This window comes from Artemia sp. Qi Xiang Cuo, chromosome 13 (assembly GCF_049724085.1).
Source record: "Artemia sp. Qi Xiang Cuo chromosome 13, ASM4972408v1, whole genome shotgun sequence".
Lineage (NCBI taxonomy): Eukaryota > Metazoa > Arthropoda > Branchiopoda > Anostraca > Artemiidae > Artemia > Artemia sp. Qi Xiang Cuo.
This window is the reverse complement of record NC_142806.1, coordinates 42,665,176-42,692,506: the sequence shown is the minus strand read 5'-3', so window position 1 is coordinate 42,692,506 and position 27,331 is coordinate 42,665,176. Positions and strand designations below refer to the sequence as shown.

At 35.4% G+C, this 27,331-nt stretch overlaps 1 protein-coding gene across 2 annotated transcripts in view; it reads right to left on the bottom strand.

Moving 5' to 3' along the window:
- Osbp (oxysterol binding protein) overlaps positions 1–27,331 on the bottom strand; it is a 119,449-nt gene that overhangs the window by 11,713 nt on the left and 80,405 nt on the right. For both annotated transcript variants that reach the window (XM_089099314.1, XM_089099315.1), the window contains 4 exons: positions 19,139–19,324; positions 15,721–15,966; positions 8,963–9,110; positions 3,709–3,878 (listed from right to left, as the gene is read on the bottom strand). In XM_089099314.1, the coding sequence (XP_088955440.1) occupies positions 3,709–3,878; positions 8,963–9,110; positions 15,721–15,966; positions 19,139–19,324 (750 nt within the window). The remainder of the gene's footprint in view (positions 1–3,708; positions 3,879–8,962; positions 9,111–15,720; positions 15,967–19,138; positions 19,325–27,331) is intronic.

Below are 27,331 nucleotides of genomic sequence, written 5' to 3'. Positions count from 1 at the left end.
ATTAGTATTAATCTATAATATAGTATTAACATATAATATTCATAAATATAATATACTATTTTTTTTTAGTTTCCGTTGCTATTCAGAACTGCACACCTTCCCACGGAGGGCTTTTCCATTAATTATTTGAAAAAAACTACGTTTTCTAAAGAGTTAAAGAGGCTGAGTCACAAGTTCGAACCTTAAAACGTACAGGGATTAGGACCTACAGTTAGGGGGCTGCCGCCCTCCAAACCCCCCGCTTTTGCAGCCTTTTGTTAAGATTTTTATTTTGGGGGTGTACCGCCCCCCTCAACCCCTGCTTTTTCCCTTGCACAGAAATACTTTGCAACACAAACGAAGTCTGCTGTAATTTTTTACCGTAAGAACATCCTATTACATCTCTTTGATTAGAAACAGTACTGAGCCTGTTTCCTGGATTTTTTACAGGAGATTTTCCCCTAACCGATAACAAGCTATAATGTGATGAACTTGGTACGACCAACTGATTGCAGGCTAAAGGACTTGCAGGCTAAAGGATTGCAGGCTAAAGCTTAACAAAAGAGGCTGGAAAAGCGGGGTGTTTGGGGGCGGCAGCACCCCAACTGTACCTCCTAATCCCTGTACATTTTAAGGTTCAAACTTGTGATTCAGCCTCTTTAACTCTTTAGAAAATGTAGTTTTTTTTCAAATAATTTCTGCACGTTTTTGTACAGTTTATTACTTATTATTACTTGACTAACTGTTAGCTGATTGTGTCAGGAGTTAAAGTTGGGGGGCTGCGCCCCCAACCCCTCCCCCCCCCTTGAAGATTCTTGTGTTAAGGCTTTTAATTCCTGAATACTCAAATCAAATGCACAGTAAGATTTTCTTTTTTCAACTTTTCTTCGAGCATGCGGGTATACGGCATGTTATCAAAGCAGTGGAGACTTACCTGTAAACGAAAAAAAAATTAAGCAACAATCCTAAATGCTTTATTTTTATACTATTAAAACCTTTTTTAATTTTCATCAGACGAGACGTAATGTTTCATCGACTTGCGTGATTAAAATCTCTTGACATTCATCAGTGAATGACGTAGTTCCGAGACGAATGCCGATGCAAGCTCTTGGCAGCATTCCTCTAACATGGGCTCTTATGGGAAAAAACGAGGTTTTTCGTAAATGTAAATTCGGGGGATAATTTTTTGGTCTGAAAATATCAAAAGGCCCTAACAGGTCGAATTCCTCTGCGAACGAGTCCTCATTCACCCGGATCCCTTGCCAAATGTGGCCTGTAGGCGTGGCTAACAAAATATAATGTTTGATGAACATTAAGTAGCTATATTGGGTTTTTGGAAAACAAGGAAGGAGTGATTGGATTGAGCTGAAATTTTGAGGATAAGCTCCCCGGCCATAGGAACGCTTATCCTATAAATTTCAGCCCGATCAGACAACTTTAACGGGGGTGTGAGGGGAGGGTCAGAACTGCCGGCCCACTTTCCCCCAGGACGATAACGTCGGAGGGGGGGATTTCGCATGTTTTTTAGTTTGAGCTTAGGCTACAAAATGCGATCACCGCCGTCTCTCTGCGACCGCTAGGACCGGAAATCGCTTTACATTGTGGTGTGTCGCCTCTTTAAAGAGGCACAAGTGTGCCTCCTGACTTTTCCTAACTTTTTGAGATATACATGCGTGTGTAGGTTCCCAATTAACCATTAAAACGGTCAAATTTCTCTTCCATATTTCTTTGTTACTGTTATCTCATGCCTCCAATAAATATCCACCGTCCTCTATTACACACCTTGTTCAGATTCGAAATATTCCATTATTTATGTATAAACTAGAGCGCTTTTTATTACTGTTTTACAGGTCAAGACGTTTATTTTTGATAAATTCCTCAGCCTTCAAAAGTTTTCTTGCAATATAGAAATAATTACACAAAAAATTGGTGAATTAATGGGTATTTAATAGGTATTTAATGGGTATTTGCTTTTATACGGGTATTTTTCGGGCAATAACGGGTATTTCAACGGGTAATAATACCCGGTAACTGGTAAATACCCCGATAACCCGTTTAACCCGGTATTTCAACGGGTAATAACGGGTATTTTTCAACCGGGTATATTTTTTCAACGGGTATTATATATGTATAAACTAGAGCGCTTTTTATTACTGTTTTACAGGCCAAGACGTTTATTTTTAATAAATTCTTCAGCCTTCGAAAGTTTTCTTGCAATATAGAAATAATTACACAAAAAATTGGTGAATTATTCGGGAGGGAGACCCCCCCCCCCCACTATTACCTATCTGCAGCCACTGTTGTCCTATATCAATAGAGATAATATCATGTCGTCTATGTTATTTTGTTTGCTTTTCTATGTGTGTCTGAACTGTGTGTGTCTGAGCGTAGATTAGTAATGGCAACTTTACAGTCGCATCTAGTAAAATCAATGATGACTGAGTAATTTAGCAATAATAGGTATTTAACGGGTATTTGCTTTTATACGGGTATTTTTCGGGCAATAACGGGTATTTCAACGGGTAATAATACACGGTAACTGGTAAATACCCCGATAACCCGTTTAACCCGGTATTTCATACGGGTATTTCAACGGGTAATAACGGGTATTTTTCAACCGGGTATATTTTTTCAACGGGTATTATTTATGTATAAACTAGAGCGCTTTTTATTGCTGTTTTACAGGCCAAGACGTTTATTTTTAATAAATTCTTCAGCCTTCGAAAGTTTTCTTGCATTATAGAAATAATTACACAAAAAATTGATGAATTATTTGGCAGGGAGACCCCCCCCCACTATTTCCTATCTGCCGCCGCTGTTGTCCTATATCAATAGAGATAATATCATGTCGTCTATGTTATTTTGTTTGCTTTTCTATGTGTGTCTGAACTGTGTGTCTGAGCGAAGATTAGTAATGGCAACTTTACAGTCGCATCTTTTAAAATCAATGATGACTGAGTAATTTAGCAATAATGGGTATTTAACGGGTATTTGCTTTTATACGGGTATTTTTCGGGCAATAACGGGTATTTCAACGGGTAATAATAACCAGTAACTGGTAAATACCCGGTAACCCGTTTAACCCGGTATTTCATACGGGTATTTCAACGGGTAATAACGGGTATTTTTTCAATAGGTATGATACTGGTGAAAAGTGGCATCACGTTAGCATAATAGTCTATGAATCAGCAAAGAGAGTCCTGAAAAAAAGACCATAATGACTAAGCATTTGAAATCAAAATAGCACCTGGCACAGAAGGTGCATTTTTTCATTGCAGTAATGGTTTCTAATATTCTTGATGGTGAACTACATCACCGCCATTTCCCTTCTCGATTACAATTACTAACATATACAAATGGCAACTACCTTCATGAAACCAGAAAAGTCAGTTACTTTTCCGGTTTCATGGAAGTAGCTGGCAATTGTATATGTGAGTAATTGTATAATATATATTTTAGTCGGTCTGTTTTAGAGTTATGTATTTTTTTTGTTAATTTTTTTAGTTTTAGTATCTAGTTTTTTAATGTTTTTTCTCTACACTGCAGACGCAGTTGCATACGGGCGAAATATTCGTTTCATTTTTTGTTCTCTTCGTTTTCCTTTACTGTCCATTGACCCGTTTGTCATCTTTATATTAATTTCTTTGTTTTGTCAAAGGCTGAAAAACTGCTTTTCCAGTGTGTCGATAAGTGCAATTAGTTTAAAATAAAAATAGAATTGGTTTTTACTTTTCTTTGCTCTGAAGGGCTGAAATAGCTATAAGGGATAAATTTTAGTGCACACTTGTCTCCAGTCTTGTGATTGACTATTTCCATGTCTCCATGGTGATCCACCCAAAGTTTACCAAGAATTATGTTGTTGACATTGGTAGTTACTTTTCTCCAGGTATAGTGGTTCCCTAAAACAAAAGGAAGCTTTTAATTTTAATAAACTGTTTTGATAGAGTAATGTAGATTAACTCGCCCTGCCCTCCAATATTATAGAAACCGTCTCGGTTTATGTTGGCGAGGGGGAGAATTTGAATTTTCTTGAGGCGACGAGATTGCATAAAATTATTTTCATCCTTTCCTGAAATTTTCTTCATAAATCCTAGTTTTTTGTAGTCTTAAGGGGCGATTACTCTTTTCCCCACCAAAATACTATATCTGCTTAGAAATCTATCAACCCCCACCCCAAGATTGTTTAAAAAACGTCCGCTTCCTCCTCCCTGATATCTTTTAAGAACAATCAGGGCCGAAGAATGTACTATTAAATCCAACACTTTTATATATCAGCATTGAATTCACAAATTTAAATATAGTTTATATTTTTTTTAAATCAGAAGTTGCAGTCATTATCCCTCTTAAAGTCTTTTGCTTAATCGAGTAAACTTATTCCTTTAGCAAAGTAAAAAGTTGTGTTGTATCAAGTCTTCTATCCAGCGATTCAATTAGACCATGCAGAGTCACTGAATTGAACATCTCCCAGGATGTCTTCATGCAGCCTTTCACAAAAACAAGATAGCAAAACATTTCCTTTGAGGCCTTAAAAGTCGACTCGGCCTGCATCAAGGAAAAGTAGCTTCATCTTTCACATTGAATGAACCGTGCGTAAGACGGAGCTTAAATGACGGCTCAAAAGCACCAGCACTGTCTTACAAGGACTGTGACATTTTTATTAAGCTTGCAGAGATCCTGTTGGTATGGTATGAAGATTGACATCACAAAAACCGGAGTGCAACTTCAAAATTTCAAATCAAACACTGGGACAAAACGAACCATATTTTGTACAAATTATTTTTTTCGAAAATGCTCCAATCAAAAGTTAATAGCCTTTGAAGGCTAGAATAAAATTAACCCCGCTTGAAAGCGTTTGACCTTTCAAATCCGCTTTTAGATTTCAAATTCCTATAGTCTTTGATGAGATTACTTTTTTAAAATATTTAAAATACAAGTTACGTTTTATTTTCATATTGAATCTAAATATCCGTCGAAAAATATTCACGGTTCATTGAGATTTTTATCAAATTCATTGCAAGGGGCTATGCTTGTGAGTCAAAGCTTATGGAACATAGGCTTAATTTTTAGCACTTTTCAAATGTTTGTAACACTGGGAAATTTATTGAAAAACTTTTCAGGCTAAACCTGCCGTACTTTTCTTGCAAATTCAAATACAGAAAAACTCATAGAGGCTGCCTTTGAAAATTGCTCTTTATACCCCTCCTCAAAAAAAAGGGGTGTCTCTCCCCCCTAAAGTTTATTCCGTTTTCCAAAAATGGTAACAAACATTCATAACAAAAGATCCTGCATCTATCCCTTAGGGGTCTAACAAGGCCGTATCCAGAATTTTTGCGAGGGGGGGGGAGGTTCACAAAAAAAAACTTTACAAAATACATCAAAAATTTGCTTATATGTATTCTGTTACTTTTTTACGAGGGGAGGGAGGAGAAGGGGAATCAGACCAAGTACCCCCCCCCATAGAGCCTTGCTGTATAAGTATTTAGGCCTGCTAATGTCAATCTCGAAACGTCTTCTTGTTTCCTAGTCTATGTATATCTAGTATTTTTAACAATCTGAAACCAGCAAAGCAAAAATCCGCACAGCACGGCTGTGTTACACCAAAAGTTATGATAAACTGAGAAATGAGTTTCAGATATTTTGGAAGTTACTAACAACCAGCTGTTTGTAGGAGTTTCATTTGCAGACATCCAAGATGAGTCAAAAGAAAAAAAATATTATCAAAAGCTCCGACTTTCAATAATTTTTAGCAAGGGAGAAGATGAGATGTAAAGCATTTTGAAGAAATAGATAAAACTGTGACCTCTGTGTACTTGACTTACTTACTTGAGAGCGTATAGAGAGCCAGACGTCAGCGCTATTAATCGTCTCCGGACGGGTTTGTCCTGGGGGAAGGTTGGAACTTCATTAGAATTGATACTTCGGGCAGTTAATTGACCACAAATAACGTTCACCGATTTTTTACGTGTCTTCTGGGGCGATTCAGGCTGTTTGTAATATGGTCAAAATGGACGATGAGTCAGGCAGCTGTTTGAGCAGACAGGAGAAGTAAATAACCATACTAACGCAGCGAGCAAGACTCAAGCTCTTCAAATAAGGGTAGCAATTTCAAGGATCGGAGAATCTCCCAATTCAATTCAATTTATTAAATACTACAATAATTACATAATATGTTGTCAAACCACCATGTTGTCAAACCATAATTACATAACATGTTCGACTTTGTGGGTTTCTTTTGTCGTCTGGATAACATCTGCTCCAGTGATCTGCATCTGGGTCATGGCACATGGCTCTGACGAGCACAACATGACGCTGGCTACTGAGGCAGAATTGATTCGTGCTTTATTGAGCCGGCTCATCTGGGATTCGTGGAATATTCTTCTCGAAAGACAACCAAAGACGGCATTCGACATTGCCGCCCTTGCTGACATCTGCATCTATATTTTCATTTGAGCAGACAGTTTTACCAAGTTAGGTGAACTGCTTGATTATCTCAACATTCTGGCCACACACAACTATATATGTCATGGGGCCGCATGGTGCATCTCCAGCAGACACTAGCGTTTCCAGCGCGGTTTTGAACTTAGAGTGACTTTCACCTCTTAGTATCACATCGTAGGTATTTCGAAGACCACGCTGCATTTCCATGACCTACAAATAACAGTTCAAATAGGGATAAATCCTTTTATTAGACAGTGAAAAACAATAATAAAAATTCTGGATGTTTCGCTGATACACACAGCAATCGTCCTCAGCAGAAAAACTCAAATCTGCTGATGATAGTTGCTGTGTATGTGATCGAAATATCCAGAATTTTTATCATTGTCTTTCACTGTCTAATAAAAAAATTAATCCCTATTTGAACTGTTATTAGTATCACAACGTCAAGAAAGTCAACATCCGACAGAGCTCTTCCAGAAAAATCAATGACAAAAGACTGCACCAGCAGTGTTTTGTTGAGAGCATATTATATGACATAGTTGCAGAATTCGGGTGCAGCAGCGCCATCTTACTGAACAACACTTCTAATTTTAAAACATGAGAAGGGCTGACCATTTATGATGACCTGGATTTCTGTGTTGTTGAAGAGCTCTTTGAAGAGATTGACAGTTTTCGTCAACACACCAGCAGATTGAAGGATAAGCCGCAGTTGTTATGAATTATTACTTTTGTAATTAATGAACTAATTATAAAAGTAAAGTTAAAAACGATGGACAAAAATTGCTAAATACTGTACGTGCATAGCTTGAACCACATAGTCGAAAGATAAAGTTGAAAATCGTTTATGTTAAACTCTCTAGAAAGCGATTCTTATAAAGACAGAAGTCATTTTTTTTAGTTCATAAAAAGTTTCCATAAAAAAATCCAAATTTTTTTCGTCCATTTGTGAAGGACTACAAGCATCTTGTTCATCAGAATATATTCAAATTTGTAACTAAAAAATTATCGTAACTCTATGAATTTGAAACAGATCATTCTGTATTGACTGAAAATACAATAAGCTATACCTAAAAACTATAAAGTTTTGGATGAATACAATTGAAGCTTCCTAAGCTAAGATTTGTGCTTAACCTCTTGAGCTGCGAGTGCTCAACTGACTGGTCCAGCCTGTTTTAAAGTTTTTCACTTAATTGTAGAAACACTTTTAGGATTTTTGATTATTCACAGGTTCCCATCTCATTCTTTTCCGCTAGCAGGAAAGTAGCAGGAAATGAAGCCATTTTTTTAATGTTTTTCAAGACAAAAAAAAAAGTGTAAAACCTGTGTGACAAATCATTTTTAGTTTCGATGTTTCCTGTGAAACTTTTGTCTTATAGTTTGACACCTTTACGGTTGATTGGCTTTAGATTCACCAATGGAAGGAAACAGAGAAATAGCCAATTATAGTTATAACAGAACAAATCAACCCAGAAAACTTTTTCATGCCTTCTTAAACAAATTACTGGATATCCACTGTCTATAAGGTAAAGATAGAAAGACATAGTTGCAGAATTCGGGTGCAGCAGCGCCATCTTTCTGAACAACACTTCTAATTTTAAAACATGAGAAGGGCTGACCATTTATGATGACCTGGATTTCTGTGTTGTTGAAGAGCTCTTTGAAGAGATTGACAGTTTTCTTCAACACACCAGCAGATTGAAGGATAAGCCGCAGTTATTATGAATTATTACTTTTGTAATTAATGAACTAATTATAAAAGTAAAGTTAAAAACGATGGACAAAAATTACTAAATACTGTACGTGCATAGCTTGAACCACATAGTCGAAAGATAAAGTTGAAAATCGTTTATGTTAAACTCTCTAGAAAGCGATTCTTATAAAGACAGAAGTCAATTTTTTTAGTTCATAAAAAGTTTCCATAAAAAAATCCAAATTTTTTTCGTCCATTTGTGAAGGACTACAAGCATCTTGTTCATCAGAATATATTCAAATTTGTAACTAAAAAATTATCGTAACTCTATGAATTTGAAACAGATCATTCTGTATTGATTGAAAATACAATAACCTATACCTAAAAACTATAAAGTTTTGGATGAATACCCTTGAAGCTTCCTAAGCTAAGATTTGTGCTTAACCTCTTGAGCTGCGAGTGCTCAACTGACTGGTCCAGCCTGTTTTAAGGTTTTTCACTTAATTGTAGAAACACTTTTAGGATTTTTGATTATTCACAGGTTCCCATCTCATTCTTTTCCGCTAGCAGGAAAGTAGCAGGAAATGAAGCCATTTTTTTAATGTTTTTCAAGACAAAAAAAAAGTGTAAAACCTGTGTGACAAATCATTTTTAGTTTCGATGTTTCCTGTGAAACTTATGTCTTATAGTTTTGACACCTTTACAGTTGATTGGCTTTAGATTCATTAATGGAAGGAAAACAGAGAAATAGCCAATTATAGTTATAACAGAACAAATCAACCAAGAAAACTTTTTAATGTCTTCTTAAACAAATTACTGGATATCCACTGTCTATAAGGTAAAGATAGAACTTACCATTTGATAAAAACGTTAAATGAGTCATCCCTAAAGGTTTGACTTGTAAATATTTGCCTTTAAAGCTAGAAGTCATCGAAAACTCCTGGTGACAGATCCAATTCTTGCTTTCGCAGTGCTGTGCAACAACAGGTGGGTGGTGGGACACCTGGTGAAAAATGAAGAGTACAAAATTACATCATCGGATTTCAGACAAGATGAATACAACTTCCTGAATGCATAAATGCAATAGGTATACTGCTGTTTTCAGAAAAGTAGCTGAGAAATAAAATATAAAAGGCTACATGCTATTCTAGCTGTTTTTAAGGAAAGCCATACACTAGGGAAATGAAAATATAGCTAAAATAAATTTCGTAATATAAAATTATAGCAAGTGATTGGCGGCATATATCCGTATGCTGATAACACTGTAAAGATTTGTCACATACAAAGAATAACTAAAATTAAATAAATACAAGGAAAAATCAAAATGGAACTATTTTAACTGGATGTTTAGGAAATCATCAGTTTCCATTCCGTGACGCACTTCAAAACTTTTCACAGAATTCAAATTATTATGCGCTGTGACACATAATTTTTATGGGGATAACCTATTCTCTCCGTCAAGGCCATATCCAGGGGGAGTTAGGGATTTGAACCACTCTCCCCGAAATATTTGTCTGACTCGTAAAAACGTAAGAAAAAATGAATATAAACAAATTCTTTATGCGTTTTTAAGTTCTTTTCTGTACCCCACCAGAAATAAAAATCCTGGATACGCCCCTGCTCTCTGTATCTGCAGGGATGGTCGACCAGGTTGTCATAAAAAAAAAATTAGAAAGCGACTTTTGGTCCAAAATATAGCATATATGAAGTGAAAATTTCAGTTTGGACGTAAAATTCAAAATTCTCTTTGGAGGTAAAAATAACACTACTCTGCAAAATGCAATAACCTTGTTGATAGGTAATCAGAAACCAAATATACCCAAAGCAAATCAGGATAGAAGATTTTTGGACCAACAAAAGGAATAGATTAAAATACTGGTCTAAGCAATTCCACTCCTTTTTCCGGAATCAAATGCTTGAGTACGATCCTGCTTCCGGGAATAAGTTAATTCTCTCTTTTTAAAGAGAAGAAAAAAACGTAAGGACTAAATATCAACTACTAAGGCATACAAGGAGAAACTATCGATTTTTCTCTTTCAAATACACCAAGGTCTGTTTTACTGACGCACTGATGAAAAGTATTTGTTGCAAATTGTTATTACATTTTTTTTGTTGCTGTGCAAGTGAAACTTTCAGCTGGAAACATGTGTTTACTGTTTAAAATAATAAATCCCTTTATTTCTAAGTCACAAATTGAAGATCGGCAAGTTTGATTCAAGACACTAGGGTATAAAGGAGTGCGTTTACTGATGTTGAAACTAAAAATCCTCATCTAGCCTAGTAGTTTGCAAATTTGAAATTTAGAAAGAACGGCTACTCTTCAGGTAGTTATGACGTTAACAGACTGACGAATGAGAAGTCGAGAAGAATGTTACAAGAACAGTTGGATATTAAGTAAAAAAAAAAATTAGGATTGAGTACAATGTGGATGGAACGATATAAAAAAAAAATCATTTGAAGTAGTAGATTTTATTATTGGGAGGACAGTTAAAAAGTAAGTAGGAATATTACCGAAAATTCTTTAAACTTGGTAGAAGAGAGACGAGCTCCTGAGTGATAGACCTTACGAGAACCAGATGGAAATAGAGGAAACAAAAAATGCATTAGAATATTGATTAAGCTGCATTAAGAAGATGTGACATGGAGGATACAGCCTAACGGCACAGCAGTAACATATTACACCGTTATGTTCAGAACTTGCTGGGAAGTAGTCAGTCGAGACTAGTCCCAAGTGGAAATGCCTCAATTAGTGATAAAGATAGTGAGAATATATGTGCTAAATATTTTGAAAATATGTTAAACCTCAAATTTTAGAGGAAATATTATAGAAAATGAAGAGAGTATTTTTAAAATAGACACTCCGTTTCAAAGTATTGGAAAGCTTTGAATAAAACCTCGTAGTTTCTGAGAACGTACTGACGTAAGGTGACAAATTCAAGCCCCAAACATATATGCAGTCCATTAGAGAAGAGCCAACAATGCCAAAGCTTCATTTGTTTGAGCTGAATCAATTTTTCCTTCATTTATTTACGTCCTAGCCGACGATCCGGCGTTGCTTGCTAATATTCACAATAGTTTGTGATACAACCGGAAACTGATCTAAATTCTCTTCAAAGAATATTATCGAAACTTCAAATGAATTGCAAAGAACCGGAAATACTTCAAGTTGCTCGGCAATCTTTATACTGATGTATAAAGGGACTACATCTCTAATTTAATCTAGGCAAATGTCAAATTCGTAACCATACCTACAATTTATGTGGTCAGCAAAAGAAAAATCTTGGTTTAGAGCTAGGCTAATGACTATGAGGGGTATACTATGCTGGGAATGTAAGAGAAAATGCAATACTTATCAAAAACCAAAATGTTAATGGCAAAAAAACATCCCCCTTTACATACTTGTTCAGATGGTATACGGGATTATAATATAAATAATCGACAACAAATCTCTTAGCTCCCGTTTCTTCACCCTACTCTCTTTGACAGGGCCGTATCCAGGATTTTTTTTTGGGGGGGAGTTACAAAAAGACTTTTCGGGGAGGCTTACACACACACAAAAAAAACTCGAAAAACACATAAACAATTTGTTTATATTCATTTTTGTTACATTTTTACGGGTCAGACAAACATTTCGAGGGGGGTTCAAACCCCCTACCCAGGCCCCCCCTCCACTGGATACGGCCTTACCCTTCGATATTAAATCTGATCACTTCAAAACTTGCAGTCACAAGTTTCCAGGGCAAGAGGAACATAATATAAATAAAATTTTGTTCAGGGGCACGCCCCCCCCCACCCCTCAAAAAAACTGACACCAAAAACACTTCTTATCAACTAAAAACTCAAATCCTTCAGTTCTTGGACACAAAAGACACCAATGTACGAGAAAAAAATTGATTCCACCCAAAAAGGGTCAAAAATAGATTTTTTTTTCAAACGACTTGAGACTTGCACTCTAAATTTCCTGGTCAAATGCATCCCTTATGTACAAAATACATTTTAGGTTGGGGTCACCGGCCCTTAAAAATGGGATGAATTTTTTTTTCGATTGGCTTGATACGTATGTCTGAAGGTCATTGGGTCAAGGGGACTCCGATTCGCAAGCAAGAAAAAAAAAGGGTCTATAAGCTTTTTTTGAATGACTTGAGAACTAAAACCTTGACCAAGTGAACCCTAATGTTAAGGAAAGATTTGTTTGAAGGGATGAGCCCCTCAAGACTGTGGCCCGAAAATCATCAAGATTCATTTTCTAGCCCAGGCCCAAAGAACCTGGGTTATTGGACTCAGTTGTATTTATTTGAAGATGGAAGGCGTTAGGGAGCCCACAAATAGCCCAAATACCTTTTGTCCCAGATCAGTTTGAAATATGCAGCCACAACACCTTGGGTTACAGGAGACCTAATATAATAAAAAAAAATAGTTTGGGGGCGTAGTTCCTTCAAACATGGAGCCAAAAAGGGCCCAAAACTTTATTTTTTGAATAAGGTTAAAACCTAAATCTTTAAGTTCTTGGGCCAAGAGGATGCCAGTACAAGAAATAACAAAGGATCACAGGACAGGAAAAAATAGAAAGAAAAGTATTGGTTCTCCTAAATAAAGGACCAACAAACTTTCTTCCCCGAACAGCTTGAAATTTACATCCGCAAGTTCATAGGCCAGGAGAACCCTAACGTACAAAAAAAAGGTTCAGATTGGGGACATAGGACTCCTAAAAATGGGCCCTGCTTTGTATTTTAAACTTGTATCTGAAATTCCTTGGGACAAGGGATCCCCAATTCACAAAAAAAGCACAAAATATTGACCGTCTGAAAATCGGTCGCAAAAAGGGCCAACAAACCCAGGTTTTCTGAACAGACTGAGACAGGCCCTGAATCAAGTGGTCCCTAGAGTACAAGAAAAATGTTAGTCTGCGCGCACGGTCCCCCTTCTGAAACAAAGTCCACAAAAAGAACCGAAAGCCTGAATGAGATTTTGAGAAGATACATGTAGAGGAGAACCTTGATGAAAACCAACAATTTTAAGAAACTTAGGTTATACCGATGATGTACCTAGTACCTTGGAACCTTGATGATTCGTAACATCAGAAAATAGGAACAATATTTGTTTGTGTCTCTCGTATAGTCTACCAACCAGCATAGTACATAGCAAGTATAGTCAAATATGACTTGTCCTTGGAATGTGCTTTGAATTAGCGTTGATTCGACGAAAACACTTTAAATTCTCCATCTTTGCAAAAAAAAAAATAAGGATGCAAAACTGAACTTGTTCTAAACTCCCAGTCCAAATTGTTAACTACTCAAAAAAAAAAAACAATACAATAAGTAGCCTACTTGAGACAGAATTTATTAAAATCGGCAAACACAATTTGGAAAGAAGAAAACTTAAAGCTAATATGGCTGCATCGATTCGTAACTCCCGAGAGTGGGATTTAAATTTGATTTGTCTCTTATGAGATTGAAACTGACAGAACATGAAGACAGGGTTGGGCAGAGCTCAGTGAAGACAAAGCATTTTAAAGTTTGGTTGAATCGATACGAGGGACCCGAAACTGGGCCAACAAATTTTGTTTTCTCCGATTGGCTTAAACTTACTGGGAACATAGACAGAAACACGGGTACCTTAATGAAGACAAAAACTATTGAAAATAATTTGTTGTATTGATTTATGACAACCAATATAGATCCAAACTTGTGTTGTTTTTGATTATTTGCTATTTATTGGGCATACGTATAGAGTAAAACGAATGTAAAAGCAGAAAACGCTTAGGAAAAAACTTCAAAACTATAATTTCGTCACTATTACGACTTGTAGGCGTGAGGGTAACGATATTATTTGTATTCGTTTTGAGTTTTAACGTAAAATTCTACTTTCATGTGAAGACGCTTGTTATGTTTTATCTTCTTCTTTTTTAGTCTACCTTTTTCCTTTTACTTATTTTTTGTTATTAAATATTAATGTACTTCTTGCTGGTTCATTATAATAAGGAGAGGGGGGGGGGTAAGTAAAAAAACACGTTAATTTTCTTTTATTATTTTCCATAAACTTACCTGGAACAATTTTCGGCGTCAGCAGATTATTCATCTTTTCCAGTCAGTTCAATATTTGTCTTTTCCCTCTCTTCCTTTTCCTCAAAATCTTTTTATCCTTAAGCTGAGTGGCCTCATTTTCTAAATTTATTTTTTCAATCTAATCCCAGTGACAAAACGTCATGATCACCCATAAGAGGGGCGCCACTCCCCAGGCTGAATGACGCTACCTTATATGTTTATACTTTTGTTATGAGATTTCTATTATACAGCATTGTAAGACCCCCCCCCCTCCTAAAATTCAGCTTATGGGCTCCCATGCAAATCGTTGATCATTAGGATCAATTAGTGATTTATAAGATTATATATCAGATATGCTATCGACTTATTTTATTGATTCATATTATTTCTCTAGCACTTTGAAAAAATACAATTAATTTAAGGGAATTGAAATTATACCATTTCAGAAGCTTTAAGCACTGATTATAGTTAGTTTGTCAGCTAAATTATCATTAATTGTCTTAAATGTCGTTTAATTGTAGATAACGATATTTACATGTTAGAACATTTTTTTTTTATAAAATTGGTAATCTTGATATGGTGATCTCGATTTTTCCAAAAAAACTTGCTAAGAAAAAGTTACTAATACAGATTTGATTTTTATATAGTCACAATTTCTAGTTAATTTTTTTTGTTTCCGAGAAAAAAGAAAAGAAATATTACGCAAGGAATGTCTGGCACAAGGAAAAAACTGCCGTTTTAGGGAATTTTTAAAAACAATTGGTTTACCAAGAACACTTAAAGTTCACCAAAAGAAGCTGAAAAAAAAACACACACAAAAAAAAAACGGTGCCTAAAAATATAGGCAGCAGAAAAACTATCATTAAATTTCCGATTTCAGTATAAAAGGACACGCAAACTTCTCGTGCAAAAGACTGTGATTACCAATGTAATAGATACAAATAATTCAAAACTAAATAACCTACTCCAACTAATTTTCTAAGATTTTATTTCGACATGCTCATATATAGGTATTAATCTTAAACCTAGTGATTCATCGTCTGTAAATTTGATCTTTTCAGTGTCACTTATTAGCATGAACTTTATATTTAGAAATTGTTTGCAATTTACTTTCTCAATTCTGGATTGACTTTTTAAGGTTTTCGAATTTCGAAGATGCCTTTTTAGTTTGAAAATGATGTTATAAATCATATACAAAGTGCCATCATTTTATTTTTTTTTTTTTTAACAAGAAATCTGACGAAATATATCGATCTGCCAGGAGATTTACAAGAATTGTATCAATAACTCTGACTTGCAATAACTTAGACTTAGACAAAGTTTACCAAACACGGCTGAATTGACCCCAGTGTCCAAAAATGTCTTTAAAAACGATTACGTTCTAAGACTTACAATGATGACTCAAAAATCATTAAGCCTTGCCTGATGTATCGAAAAAGGGTCTAAGACCTCTGCCCTAGATAGTAAAATTGACAAAAGAGGGGTTTCTTTTTTTAGCCGGAAGTGTGCATGCTCCTTATGGTTTTCATCGCTAGATTTCTATGCTTCTTTCAAAGACTGTTACCATACCTGTTCCGAGATACACTTCCATCCAAGGTCATCAGTTCTGTCTAACTCGTATGTTTCACCGAGTAACGGGTTAAAGGGCTTTGCTGTCCGATTACTTGTCGTCGCATAGCTGGAAACAGTAAAAGCAGCTACATACGCAAGTTGCTCACAACTATCTGACGCCATGGCAGCTTTATCCAATATCTCACTGTATTCATAATCTTCAACTAATCTTTGCAACATAGATAGGGGTTCAGAGAAATTAACCTGAAATGAAAGATGCTCTAGAGAAAATAAGAGTTGCAGGGCTTAGAAATTCGTTATGATACAAAGTAAAATCAGACGTGCGTTTTTAATACCCTATAAGGTTATTTCTCAGCACTAACACGCGCCAAGAGACAACTCAAATAGAGTACCCATCCAACAGTACCGGATGGTTTAAATACCCCTGCACGGTTCATCATTATTGGATTTCTTTTGTGTTTATTACGTCTATTGTAAACTTGTGCAGAAGAGATCTTGAGCGAGGAGGAAGACCTTAAACTGCGGGGAAAGGGCAGCTTAAGTACTTGCACTTTCCACAAGCCTAACAAATTATGGATTATAACTTGAATTGTATTTGAATGTTGTACTATATATTTTGTGCAATGCACAGCGAAAAAGTACAGTTGGAAGCCGAGAGGAGCTCGTTTAGGATTCCAGGTACTTTTCTTAAGAAGAAGAAGAATGTGAGGAGTATACAATCTTATTTCAATTATTACGTCGAAATCTTTCATATGAAAACCTTTTCAAGAATTCAAGTTTTGTATCAGCCCCTTGTCAAATTTGACCCGTTTTATGAAACTTTTATTAAAGTTGTTATTGATACTGGTGTATTTTATACATTTTACTTTACAGGGTGCAGCATAAGTAAAGTTCGCTTTTCAGCTATTATTTCCAATTAAAACAACACTGAAAACAACAGCATTAGCTATTTTACAAGTACTACTTTGTCAAAAGGACATAACTCTCAGTAACTGCAAATTAATTTACTATGTTTCGATTGTTTCACTGAATACGATCAAATAAAAGCTCAGAGATAGTGTGCAAACAGATTTGAGCATTTTTATTTTGTAGTTCTTTTTTTTTACGAAAAAAGTAATTTTGGTAATTATTGACTGTGAGGGCTATTTTGAGAAAAAACAAAATTATCTTATCGTAACTACCATGTTGATAAAGGTAGCATGTTGCCTATAAATAGTAGTTACCGGTAGATGGTGAAAAACATATATATTTTTGGTAGAAGGCAAGGGTCTAAAAATGGTTCTGCCATAAAACTGCAACATTTCGAATATAATTGGGAAGATATCAGTTTTTAGACTCCCAAAGAGGACAGACGCCCTTTAACCTTTTCTGAGGACGCTGATATAAAGAAAAAAAATTTATACAAGACATACAAAGCCACTTCCAAAGAAGACAATTATGGAAATATTAACTGCTGGCAAAAATTGTTTAATAGCATTGTAACTATTGGCAAAGGCCTTTAGTTTGGAAAAAAAGAGGTGATATTCATCGTTGAAGGAATAGTGACTCCCTACAACCACCCAGAATGGATATGAAATAGATAGAAATAAAAACTAAAAAGTAAATATTATCAAATCCAACAAAATCATAATGGACAGTTTCACGATCTTAAGAGAGATACGCAGGGTCGGTTCAGACAGTATGTAGTAATACCCGCAAGAAAATGACCTATCAAACATATTCTTTGTCCATAGAAGAAATAATTAATTTATTCAAGTAGCTATTGGGCAACAATGTCTCAACTCACAGCTAATTATTCGATAAGGATTTTTATCATCTCGGATTTTAATCTATCATGATCCATCCGAACAAAATTATCTAAACTAGGCATCAAAGCAAAAGCACTAGTATTGTAAAATACCGTTCCTAGCTTAATATGTTACTTAAAATTGTCTCTAATGCATCTTTTTATATATACATTTAGCTCGTTGGCGACCCGAGACATTGCAAATAACAGAGGAAGGGAGACCCTCCCTCGTTCCGTTGTGCAAAAAATGTTGTAGCATAGTAACAATGCTACTTGGCAGTTTTCATGGCCTAGTGAAATTTATTGGCAGATTTTGTCTGAAAATTTCATTTGTGCATATAAAAAAAATACTTTTTGCTCAAAGAAAAGCTGTCAAAACACAAGCTGAGCTGCCAAAGTGTCGGCAGCTTTTGGAATTCTGTCAAACGCTGCTATTGGCAGCTTTGGAACTTTTTCCATACATGCCCTCGATGTATTACAACAGTCTGCAAAAATGGAAGATCTTAAGCCGAACTGGCCAGCCATGACAAAAAAACCAACAAAGAAAAAAATCTCAGTGAAAAAAAAGGATTATTTCGCAAAAGTAATTTAAAGTAATTCCCAGTTAAAGTATTAAAGTAATTTCCAGCTTTTTTATTTTTCCTCAGTTACTCTGGTGTTCTCACTGAGGTAACTCAATAATAGTATCTTTTCCCTACGTGGATCAGTTTGCACCAATTGTAAATATATATATATATATATATATATATTTTTTTTTGTGGTGGTTTTATTGTTTTTTTAGTTTTAGCTTGTTTTTTTATCTTCTTCCTCTTTTGTTTCTTTCGTGCTGAAGACGCCTTGTTTAGATACAGGCGAAATATCCACGTTGTTTTGCATTTGTCGTTTCTTTTCTCTCCACTGGCCGCAGTCTCGTTTGTTGTTTTTTTTTTCAATGAGATTTTTATATTTATTGGTTTTTAGTCTGCAAAAACATACAAGCGAAAATAAACTCAATATCGAATTCCAAAAAAAGGCGAAAATCAATTTAAAATCGAGTAAACTATGCAATGAAATAGAATTAACTAATTAAACAGAATCAACTAAGTAACCCATATGAATCAGATTAATAATATTAGTCAAAGAGGATACGAAATCCATCAGAATTTCAGCAAACATATCTAAAACAGCTTAGAGGCCTGGAAACAACTAGAAATTCTGGTCAATATTACTAAAAAAAAGGAAAATTCCCAGGCGATTCATGCATTCCATTGCCATTCGCCGCCTTCAACCCTCTCAACAGCATTTTGGTTAATGAAAATTCTGTCAACATGAAATTCCGAAAAGGGTTCGATACCACTAACAGGTCTATATTTACTTAGATTTTTGCTCCAAATCGCTAGAGGCTGTTGATGATTGTTCTCTCAGAGAGCAACTAGATTGTGAAGTCTTATTAGTTTCATATTATTTAGCTTAAGTCTAATGAACGCCAACATAATTGTCAATGTTTCCATAGCCTAAAATATAAACTAATATCTTATGTGGAAGCAAGGGACCTTTGTGGTCAGAGGCTCAACTCAAGTTTTTTTTTTCGTTCGCTCATAATAATAATAATAATAATAATAATTAATATCTTCTAGATATTTCACATACTGGCATGGGGATTTTCGTCAATTCTTTTCCTATACAGTTCCTCATTATACTCCACAAGTTCAAGGGCTTGTATGGCTTGTCAGGTATTCGAGTTCTTCTTTGCCGTTTTTTGGCAGCTGTTATAGCTGGGCTAGATGTAACAGGGGCAACGGCGCCATTCGACACAGCTACATCTTCTGTGGCTGCCTTGAAAAAGAAACAAAACATTTGAATGGTTGTTAATACCAAAATTGGTGCTAGCAAAGTATTAATGCCAGAAAAATATTACCAGACCTGTTGTTTGCATAATTTGTCCCTCTACCTCCTTCCTAATTTGTTATGTATAATTAAATTTATTGTATAATTATATAAATTTGTTATTATATAAATATAATTAAATTTATAATTAAATTAATTAATTTGTTATGTATAAATTAAAATGACTAGAAAAGAAAGGCATAAACAAAAAAGAATTTAAGGAAAAATGAAGTGGACTGATTTTGATGCATAACAAGTAAGCTTATTGTTCAGAATATCTATGGTTCAGGCAGGCACATACGTAGTAATGTGTTTCACAGGAGGAGGAGGATTTTAAGAACCATAGAAATGTTGCGAGTCCTACGAAAATCGAAAAATTATGGAAATAATCGACACACTTCGTAATTTCTTAAGGAAAGGACCCTCCCCTTGCTTATAAAAACAGAAAAATGAAAACTAAACAAAGTAAAAATAGTTTTAATAACAGGTGAAAAACTCAAGTAAGACGAAAAACAGAAATTTTTGGAAATATAGCCAGCCTCAAAATTGCTCAAATCAATCGAAGTGTATATTCAATCGTTTCAATTAAGATGCAGCAAGATGAAGTTGGCCCTTCTTCTTTCAAATAATTTGTATTTTAAAATCTCCTAGTCATGGAAAAGACCCTGGCCCCAGTTCTGAAAGGAACTCTCCGCTACATCAAGGTACACTATGTGAAAAGTGTTTATTAGGTGTTCATTCTAGTATGAATTATGACAATTTTAAGAAATTATCACCTAAGACCTTATTATATTAATAGTTTTTGGTATGCCAAAACCACAAGCCTTTGTTTATATAGTTGCGCTTTCACGTTGGTTTATACAAACAACAAACTCATTTTTCACATTGTGCAACATATTCAAAATTTTGTTTGCATCCTTGAGCAATTGCACGTGACTTGGGTGGAAACTTTTCGGCTGATTTCAAAATTGTAGTCAAATGTCTTCATTTCCGTAAATTTTTTGCACAAAAAAATCCTTGATTTTTTTTTTATTTGCAACTGCATTAACACACATTTCAGGAAAATTTTTGTATTCGACAGATTCTATTCTTTTCAAAGTTAAAGACAACTAACAATATTTGAATATCGTATAATTATTCGGTACTGGTGCATAATAACGACACTTCATTATACTAATGAGAGACTAAACCCGTCAGACGGGTTATTTTCAAGAGATCGCTATTGAGAAATGGAATGCAAAGCATAGTTTTCATTGCATTTACGATATTTAAACAGTTGTTTTGGGGGGTTTAGGGGGGACTAAGGTACCTAGGTTAGGTTACGTATTTAATATATGGTATGCTTTACCCCCCCCCCCCAATGTGAAAATATATAGCCCAAATTTGTTTCTAAACTATTATATATACATCCTATTTTATTTTACTTCATTAGAATTAACTAAAGTTGACTTCTTTAGAAGTGTCGTTATAATGCACCAGTACCAATTATTCTTCCTCGATTTTTTTTTTGTGCAGTCAGAATTGAGTATGGGTAGCTTATAAGAGTGGGAACTGGCACTAGTGTTGACAGAAACACCAACGTATTTTTTGGCATTTTTCTAGTGTGCCTGGCATTTCTAATGAAATAAAAAAAAACTAGTATAATAGAAAATATTAGTGTAGTACTAAGTGTCTGATATCAGATTCTGAAAAAAAAAACAATTATGAAGCTGGAAAAAAACATCAAGAACACCAAATACTAGATGGTGTTGGTGATTGTTTTTTTTTGTTTTTTTTTTTACATGAGCTCCAGTTTTCACAAGTTGCCGATGCTCTTTAGTTTAAAAATCTAAACCAGCTTTAAATGTTCACTTTATTCGTTATGGAAACTGGTGCCAAAGGTTTTACATCAGCAAAATTTTTGATCGTGTAAGATTTTATCAATCATTCCAATTGAAGAGTGAATTAGCGATTTCGAAATAGTTTTACACTGATAAGAGCATTTTCTTGTCTATCAACAGCTTAAAATTTACCATATTTGAAATTCAAACTAATTTAAAGGGTGATTGGGAAAAGGCTGTTTCCAATGAACTTGACAAATACAGTGATGTACTATAAATTGAATGTTAACAAATGCCTTAATAACGCAGAAAAACTATTTAGCTACATCATTAGAATATTAGAATATATTTGGTCGTTGATATTTATCAATGACTAGAAATATTAGAACTATTTTGCTTATAAGCAAACTGAAGTTATTGAAGATAACCTGGACGATGAAAACTTGAGGATGAGTACATTAAGAGAGTAAATTGAAGGACTTCGCTGAAAACAAATTAGTCTTCAGAGGATCATGGTGTTATATCAAAGCTCGTGACTTGCCCCATATCGGGAAAAAGTGAGAAATGCCCTGAATGTTAATGCCGGATTACTTATTGATCAATCCGAACAGTGCGAAAGTCAACAAACATAGTCATTAACAACACTACTTCTCTTGTGCGTATTAATTTTTCTTCGGAAAATAAATTTCTAGAGGTGCTTCGTAACAAAGCCAAGGTTAAATGATAATTCCTTTATGTAATGAAACATCGATAAGGACACAAGTTATATCTGCAGATTTTCTAGAAACAAATAATAAAAAAAATGTTTAGTCATCCAGGAGATTGATTCTTGTCAATGAAGGTGGATGAGTTTATCCATTCCAGACCCCTTCCGATCTTCGGAGCTTACCGGGTATCCAGTTAATCCTAATTGAAGGTTTTAAACTTTTTTATGATATAAGCAATCAATTATGGATAGTGTTCGCAATTTCTGGGAAAATGGACCATCTTTAGATCCAGTTAAAAGCTAATCTGTGATTTGCTCTTCACTAAGTTGTAAATTTGTTGATTTTTGGGACTTATCCATTAAGTATCAGCAAAATTATGATGGTAACGCTCCAGGCTTCGTTTAAAGGGCTTAGGAGTCCCTAGCCCGCCCCCTATCCGCTTCAGGTACCCTTGCCTACATTCTTTTACCTCCTTCTAATGTCTTTAACATTTTAAAAGACCCGAATTTCTCAATTTAGAATACAAAAATGCTATGTTCAAACCATAGCATGCTTCTCTTTGATTTTGTCAAAGTGTTCCCCAAGATTTAAGCCGTATCGTAAGCCAATCAAGAAAGAACATATTTCCACTGAATCCTTTTTTGACCTTAAAAGTAAGAATGGTGTGGACTTATGAGATCAAAAACCCCTTTTCGTGCACTTACTTGAGCCGTAGAGCCAATCCTGAAGGATTTGTTCACCTAAAATAGTATTTTTCCAATTTCATGAAATCTCAGTGTCCCTGTGAGGGAGAAGGGGTACAGTTTTTAAACGAACCGACGATTTGTTTCCTGTTAAAAATAATGGACCAACCATGTTTTCCTTTTTCTTTAAAATGAAGTACCTTGAAATTTTGTCACAGATCATCATAAATTAGCGGACTTAAAAAGCACAAAAGTGGACATATCCTTCACCTCAAAAGTCAAATAGCGCCTCTCAAAGTTCCTTTAAAAAAAGGTGAAAATTTTGAAAAATTTTCTCTAGTAGACATTCATTCTCCGATCAAATTTTCAAAGCTTTATTGAATTCATAGGAGGTAGAGGAGATTAGCCAAGACTTTGACAAACACAAATATGTAGCATTACCTGCGGTTTAACATAATTGTACATACTATATAAAATGAAGCCATAGGAAATGACGACAATATATTTGACTGCATTGTAAATATAGAAAAGAAGACTGAATTTTGGAAGCCATGCAGTCCTGATCTTCCAAAGATTTCATTACGCAACACAAAAAGATATTGCGTCAAAGAATAATCAATCACTTTGTTGGCTTTTTCACTTGTTCTAAATTGAATACTTTTTGTTTATTTTTTTTTCACGAAAAAAACTAACAGTCTGAACAAAAAGTCAAAACCAATAAAAGTAAAGAAAAAACGTTTTAGGTTATAGGCTCTGGCGCAGAATTTAACATTTTGCTGTTTCACATCTATACTTTTGCAACATTGTTTGCCTCAGAACCTTAGGATGTCGGAAAATTTCAAGCAAATGAGACTGGTTAAATCCGCAGCCCTAATGGTCGTCCTAAAGGCAGGTAAGTTTTTTACAAGGTACACTCGGCTGTGCTAATTAAAAGGACGACATACGCCATTTGTGTAACTTTTCAGGAGAGCTAAAAAACGGAAAAGTTTTTCCATGGCCTACGTCTCAATTTTGTCTTCAAATTTTGTCCACGCCCAAAATTGGCGCATGTCTCTTTTCTACCTTCGTAATGACGGCGCATACATAACTCATTTTGACCAAAATGGCATATGTCGCCCTTTTAATTATCACAGCCGTCGGCTGTTGGGTAGGTTAAAAGTGGTCTAAGTCTCTTTTTTTTTTTTTTACCTTCGTAACCGTACGGGATAGGACAATTCGGACTGCACCATTCGATTTCTCGTGATAAGTTCACTCACGACACATACATAGCTCATTTTCGACCATAATGGCTCATAACAGCTTATAACTGGCCCATAATGCCTCTGACTGGCTCAAGGTCTCAATTGCAGAACCTATTAACATTCGACAATGGAAACGTCCCAAAAGTGTCAACGTCCCCACTATCTAGTACATATGTATGACACAATAACGAAATCTAGAGATACCAAATACCTGGGCTAATCTCATCTCAGTTGACCTAGAAAAAGCTTTTGATTATGTTGACCATCATGTTTTAGTTGATAAATTTTCTCACGAAGTCCAAATCGACCCTCTCTGGTGAAAATTCTCTCATCATTTTCAAGCTAACATATTTCAAGGGGTCAAATACTTATTCTGAACCTCTACCAGTCTAACGTAATACCCCAAGGTAGTAAAACTGGACCCATCTTATTCAGCGTAATGTTAAACAATTTGGCAGAAGATATCGCCTTACTATGGAAATTTTTGGATGATATGACTCTACTAGAGGTTGCCAGAAAAAATATAAAGAGTAGTCCACTTGAAATCCTTGAAGATATGGCAAAAGAAGCCCTCAAAAATAAAATGCATGTAAACCCATTGAAATCTGCAATACTAACTATCAATTTTCTAAACACAACTTCCTCATTTACATCTATTCTTCAAAGTGAAATTATGACACAAAAAATTAAACTTCTAGGAGTAACTATAACTTCCGATCTTATATGGTTAGCCCATATTTCAACTATAACCAAGCGAGCCAATATTTCCCTAGCTTTCCTTAAGCAATTGGGAAAATATCAATGCCCTGCTTCTCATATTTTGAAATTTTACATATCCTTTATTCGCCCAACTCTCGAATATACTTGCCCTCAATCGCATTTGTCACTAAATAAAAATCAAACCAAAAGGTTGGAATCCGTCCAGAAAAGGCCTTTAAAAATAATCGCATGGGAAGGGAACTTGCCTTACTCCTACTTCTTAGAAAAGTTTAAAATCAAAACCTTGGAAAATAGACGACATGATCTATGCCTCCGTTTTGGTGGTAATGCGAAAACCAACATCTGAACTGAAGACCTTTTTCCGCCTCCCCATAATCCTGAACGGAATCCTCTTTCAGGAGAGGCAAAAAATCCCATCCCCATTCTAGAAAGACTAAAACAAAAAGATATTTAGACAGCTTTATACCAATTTTCACTCAAATCCTTAACACCTCCAATACCTCTTAACGAACTCTTTTATACTCTTTTGACATTATTGTTTTTTTTTATTTGATTTATGACTCATTATATTATATGCCGTTTTATGCCTCTAAATTTTTACCTTTAATGTATAACAAGACCTGATTTGATGAAATTATTTTACTACTACTACTAACAACTCACCGCAGCACCAAGCCCCGCAGCACCAAGAAACACAGCTACGCACGCTCCTCCTCCATCCCAAAATGTCATCCCGTGAATGTCAAAAAATAAAAGAAATGACGGTAAGCCACCCAATTAGGGCCCCTAATGCAGCACAGAGTAACTCAGAGATCAGAGGTATAAATCCCGCTAATGTGAATGAAAATAACCAGAGTTCAGTCCAGAATTGCCCTTCAGATCAGTCGGACTGTTCTGGTAATGAAAGTGACACGAACACGATAGTTGAAATAAACAGCAAGTTGCCGAAAACAATAGAAACAGGGAAAGATCGTAAAAGTAGCAAGATTATCCCCGTCGATAATACTTAAAGTCGCACCGCTAGAAATGTATGGCAAAGAAATGAGGAGCCACTGACAAGCCGGTTAACTGAAGGGAATTTGCCACCAATTTTCAGACAAAACACACGCCCGTTCAGGCAGCTACAAAAAACCAGCCTTGGCAGTACAGGATTATTAACAGACCTAGGGGTGAAGACTATTACCGGTGAGGTTTCCCCCTGAGGGATTACAGAGCCCAATAGTATAGACAAGGCCATACACAAGCCCTTAGGCTTGTAGCTTGGAATGTACAGGGTATAAAAAATAAGTTAAGTTCTGTGGAAAGTGATTTGTCAAATTAAGACTTTGTAGCATTAATAGAAACCTGGCATTGCCCAAGTTAAACTCCAAAAGTAAGAGGTTTGAATGTGGAAAGTGTATCGCAAGAGTTAGCTTCTAACAATCGTTATTTTGGAGGCCTCGTAGTGTTGATAAAAGATGAGTCTTTCAAAAGTTATACAAAGCTGAAAAGTAAATCAGAAAATGTTATTTTCATTAGATTAGAATGTTGGGATGGACTTTGTATTGTAATAGGATAGATTTATATTCCGCCTCAAAATAGCTTGTACCGAAATGAAGATACGTGGAATTTGTTGCTAAAAGAATTAGATGAAAAAAGAGCTAATGTTGAAAATGACAGATCGAAATTAATGGGTGATTTTAATGCTTATACTAGTGATGAAGCTGAATTAAAAGATGTGTTAATTCCAGGTATTCCGTCAGCAGTCCCAGCCGTCTACAGAATCCCCAGAGCTAGCAAGGATGAAAAAAGAAGAATAAATCATTAGGGTAGAAGGTTGCTGACACTATGCGCAGAATCAGGTTTGATGATTGGAAATGGAAGGTTTGGAAAGGATAGAACTCGGGGTGAATTTAACTGCGTATCGGTGCCTAAAGCAAGTTTTATTGGTTATGTTTTGGTGGATATTCATTGGGATCCGAATTACCTTAATGTGGATGCACTTAAGCTAGTAGGATCGGACCATCTACAGGTATTTTTAGAAATTAGATCAAGGAGTGCTCCCAAAATGAGGGATATTTCAAGTGAAAGTCATATTTATAATAAAAATATTAGACGTCAGATACCTAGGGAATGGTCTACAGAGGAAAATGTTAAATTCAGTGAAGTGTTTTCAGAGGATGATGTAGCTATAAGGTTAAGCGATTTATAGAAGATAAATAACCATGATAGATTGATAGAAGAGTTCGCGGAGATTTTATATGAAATAGCAGGCCCGATTCTAGGAAATAAAAGAGGTTGTAAGGATATAGAATTTTTTGATGAGGAATGCAGAATAAAAAAAATTAGAATTGATTAAAGAAATGGAGATTTTGAGGGAAGAGGAAATAGAGGAAAATAGGCTTCGACTAGTGACAAGGTTTAAAAATGTTCGCCGGGAGTATAAACACCTTTTAAAACAGAAGAAGAGACTGGCTATTCAAAAAGGTAAGGAGGAGCTGATCCAGTTTTATGAAAAGAGTGATACGCGGTCTTTCTGGAGAAAGATAAGAAAAGGGGCTTCCATAGCTCAGCCAAAAGTACCTGACCCAAAAACATGGCCTACATACTACAAGGACGCGGTTCATGAAGACTATTCGTTTGACTGCTGGTTCAGCGACGAATTATCGAATACAGAGAATGAGACCAGTTTCCCACTGAAAGAACACGATTATGATCTGATAAAATCCGCATCGGAAGAAGAAATCGAAGAATGCATAAGCGCCATGGAAGGTGGATCAGCACCTGGTAGCGATGGAGTCCCAAC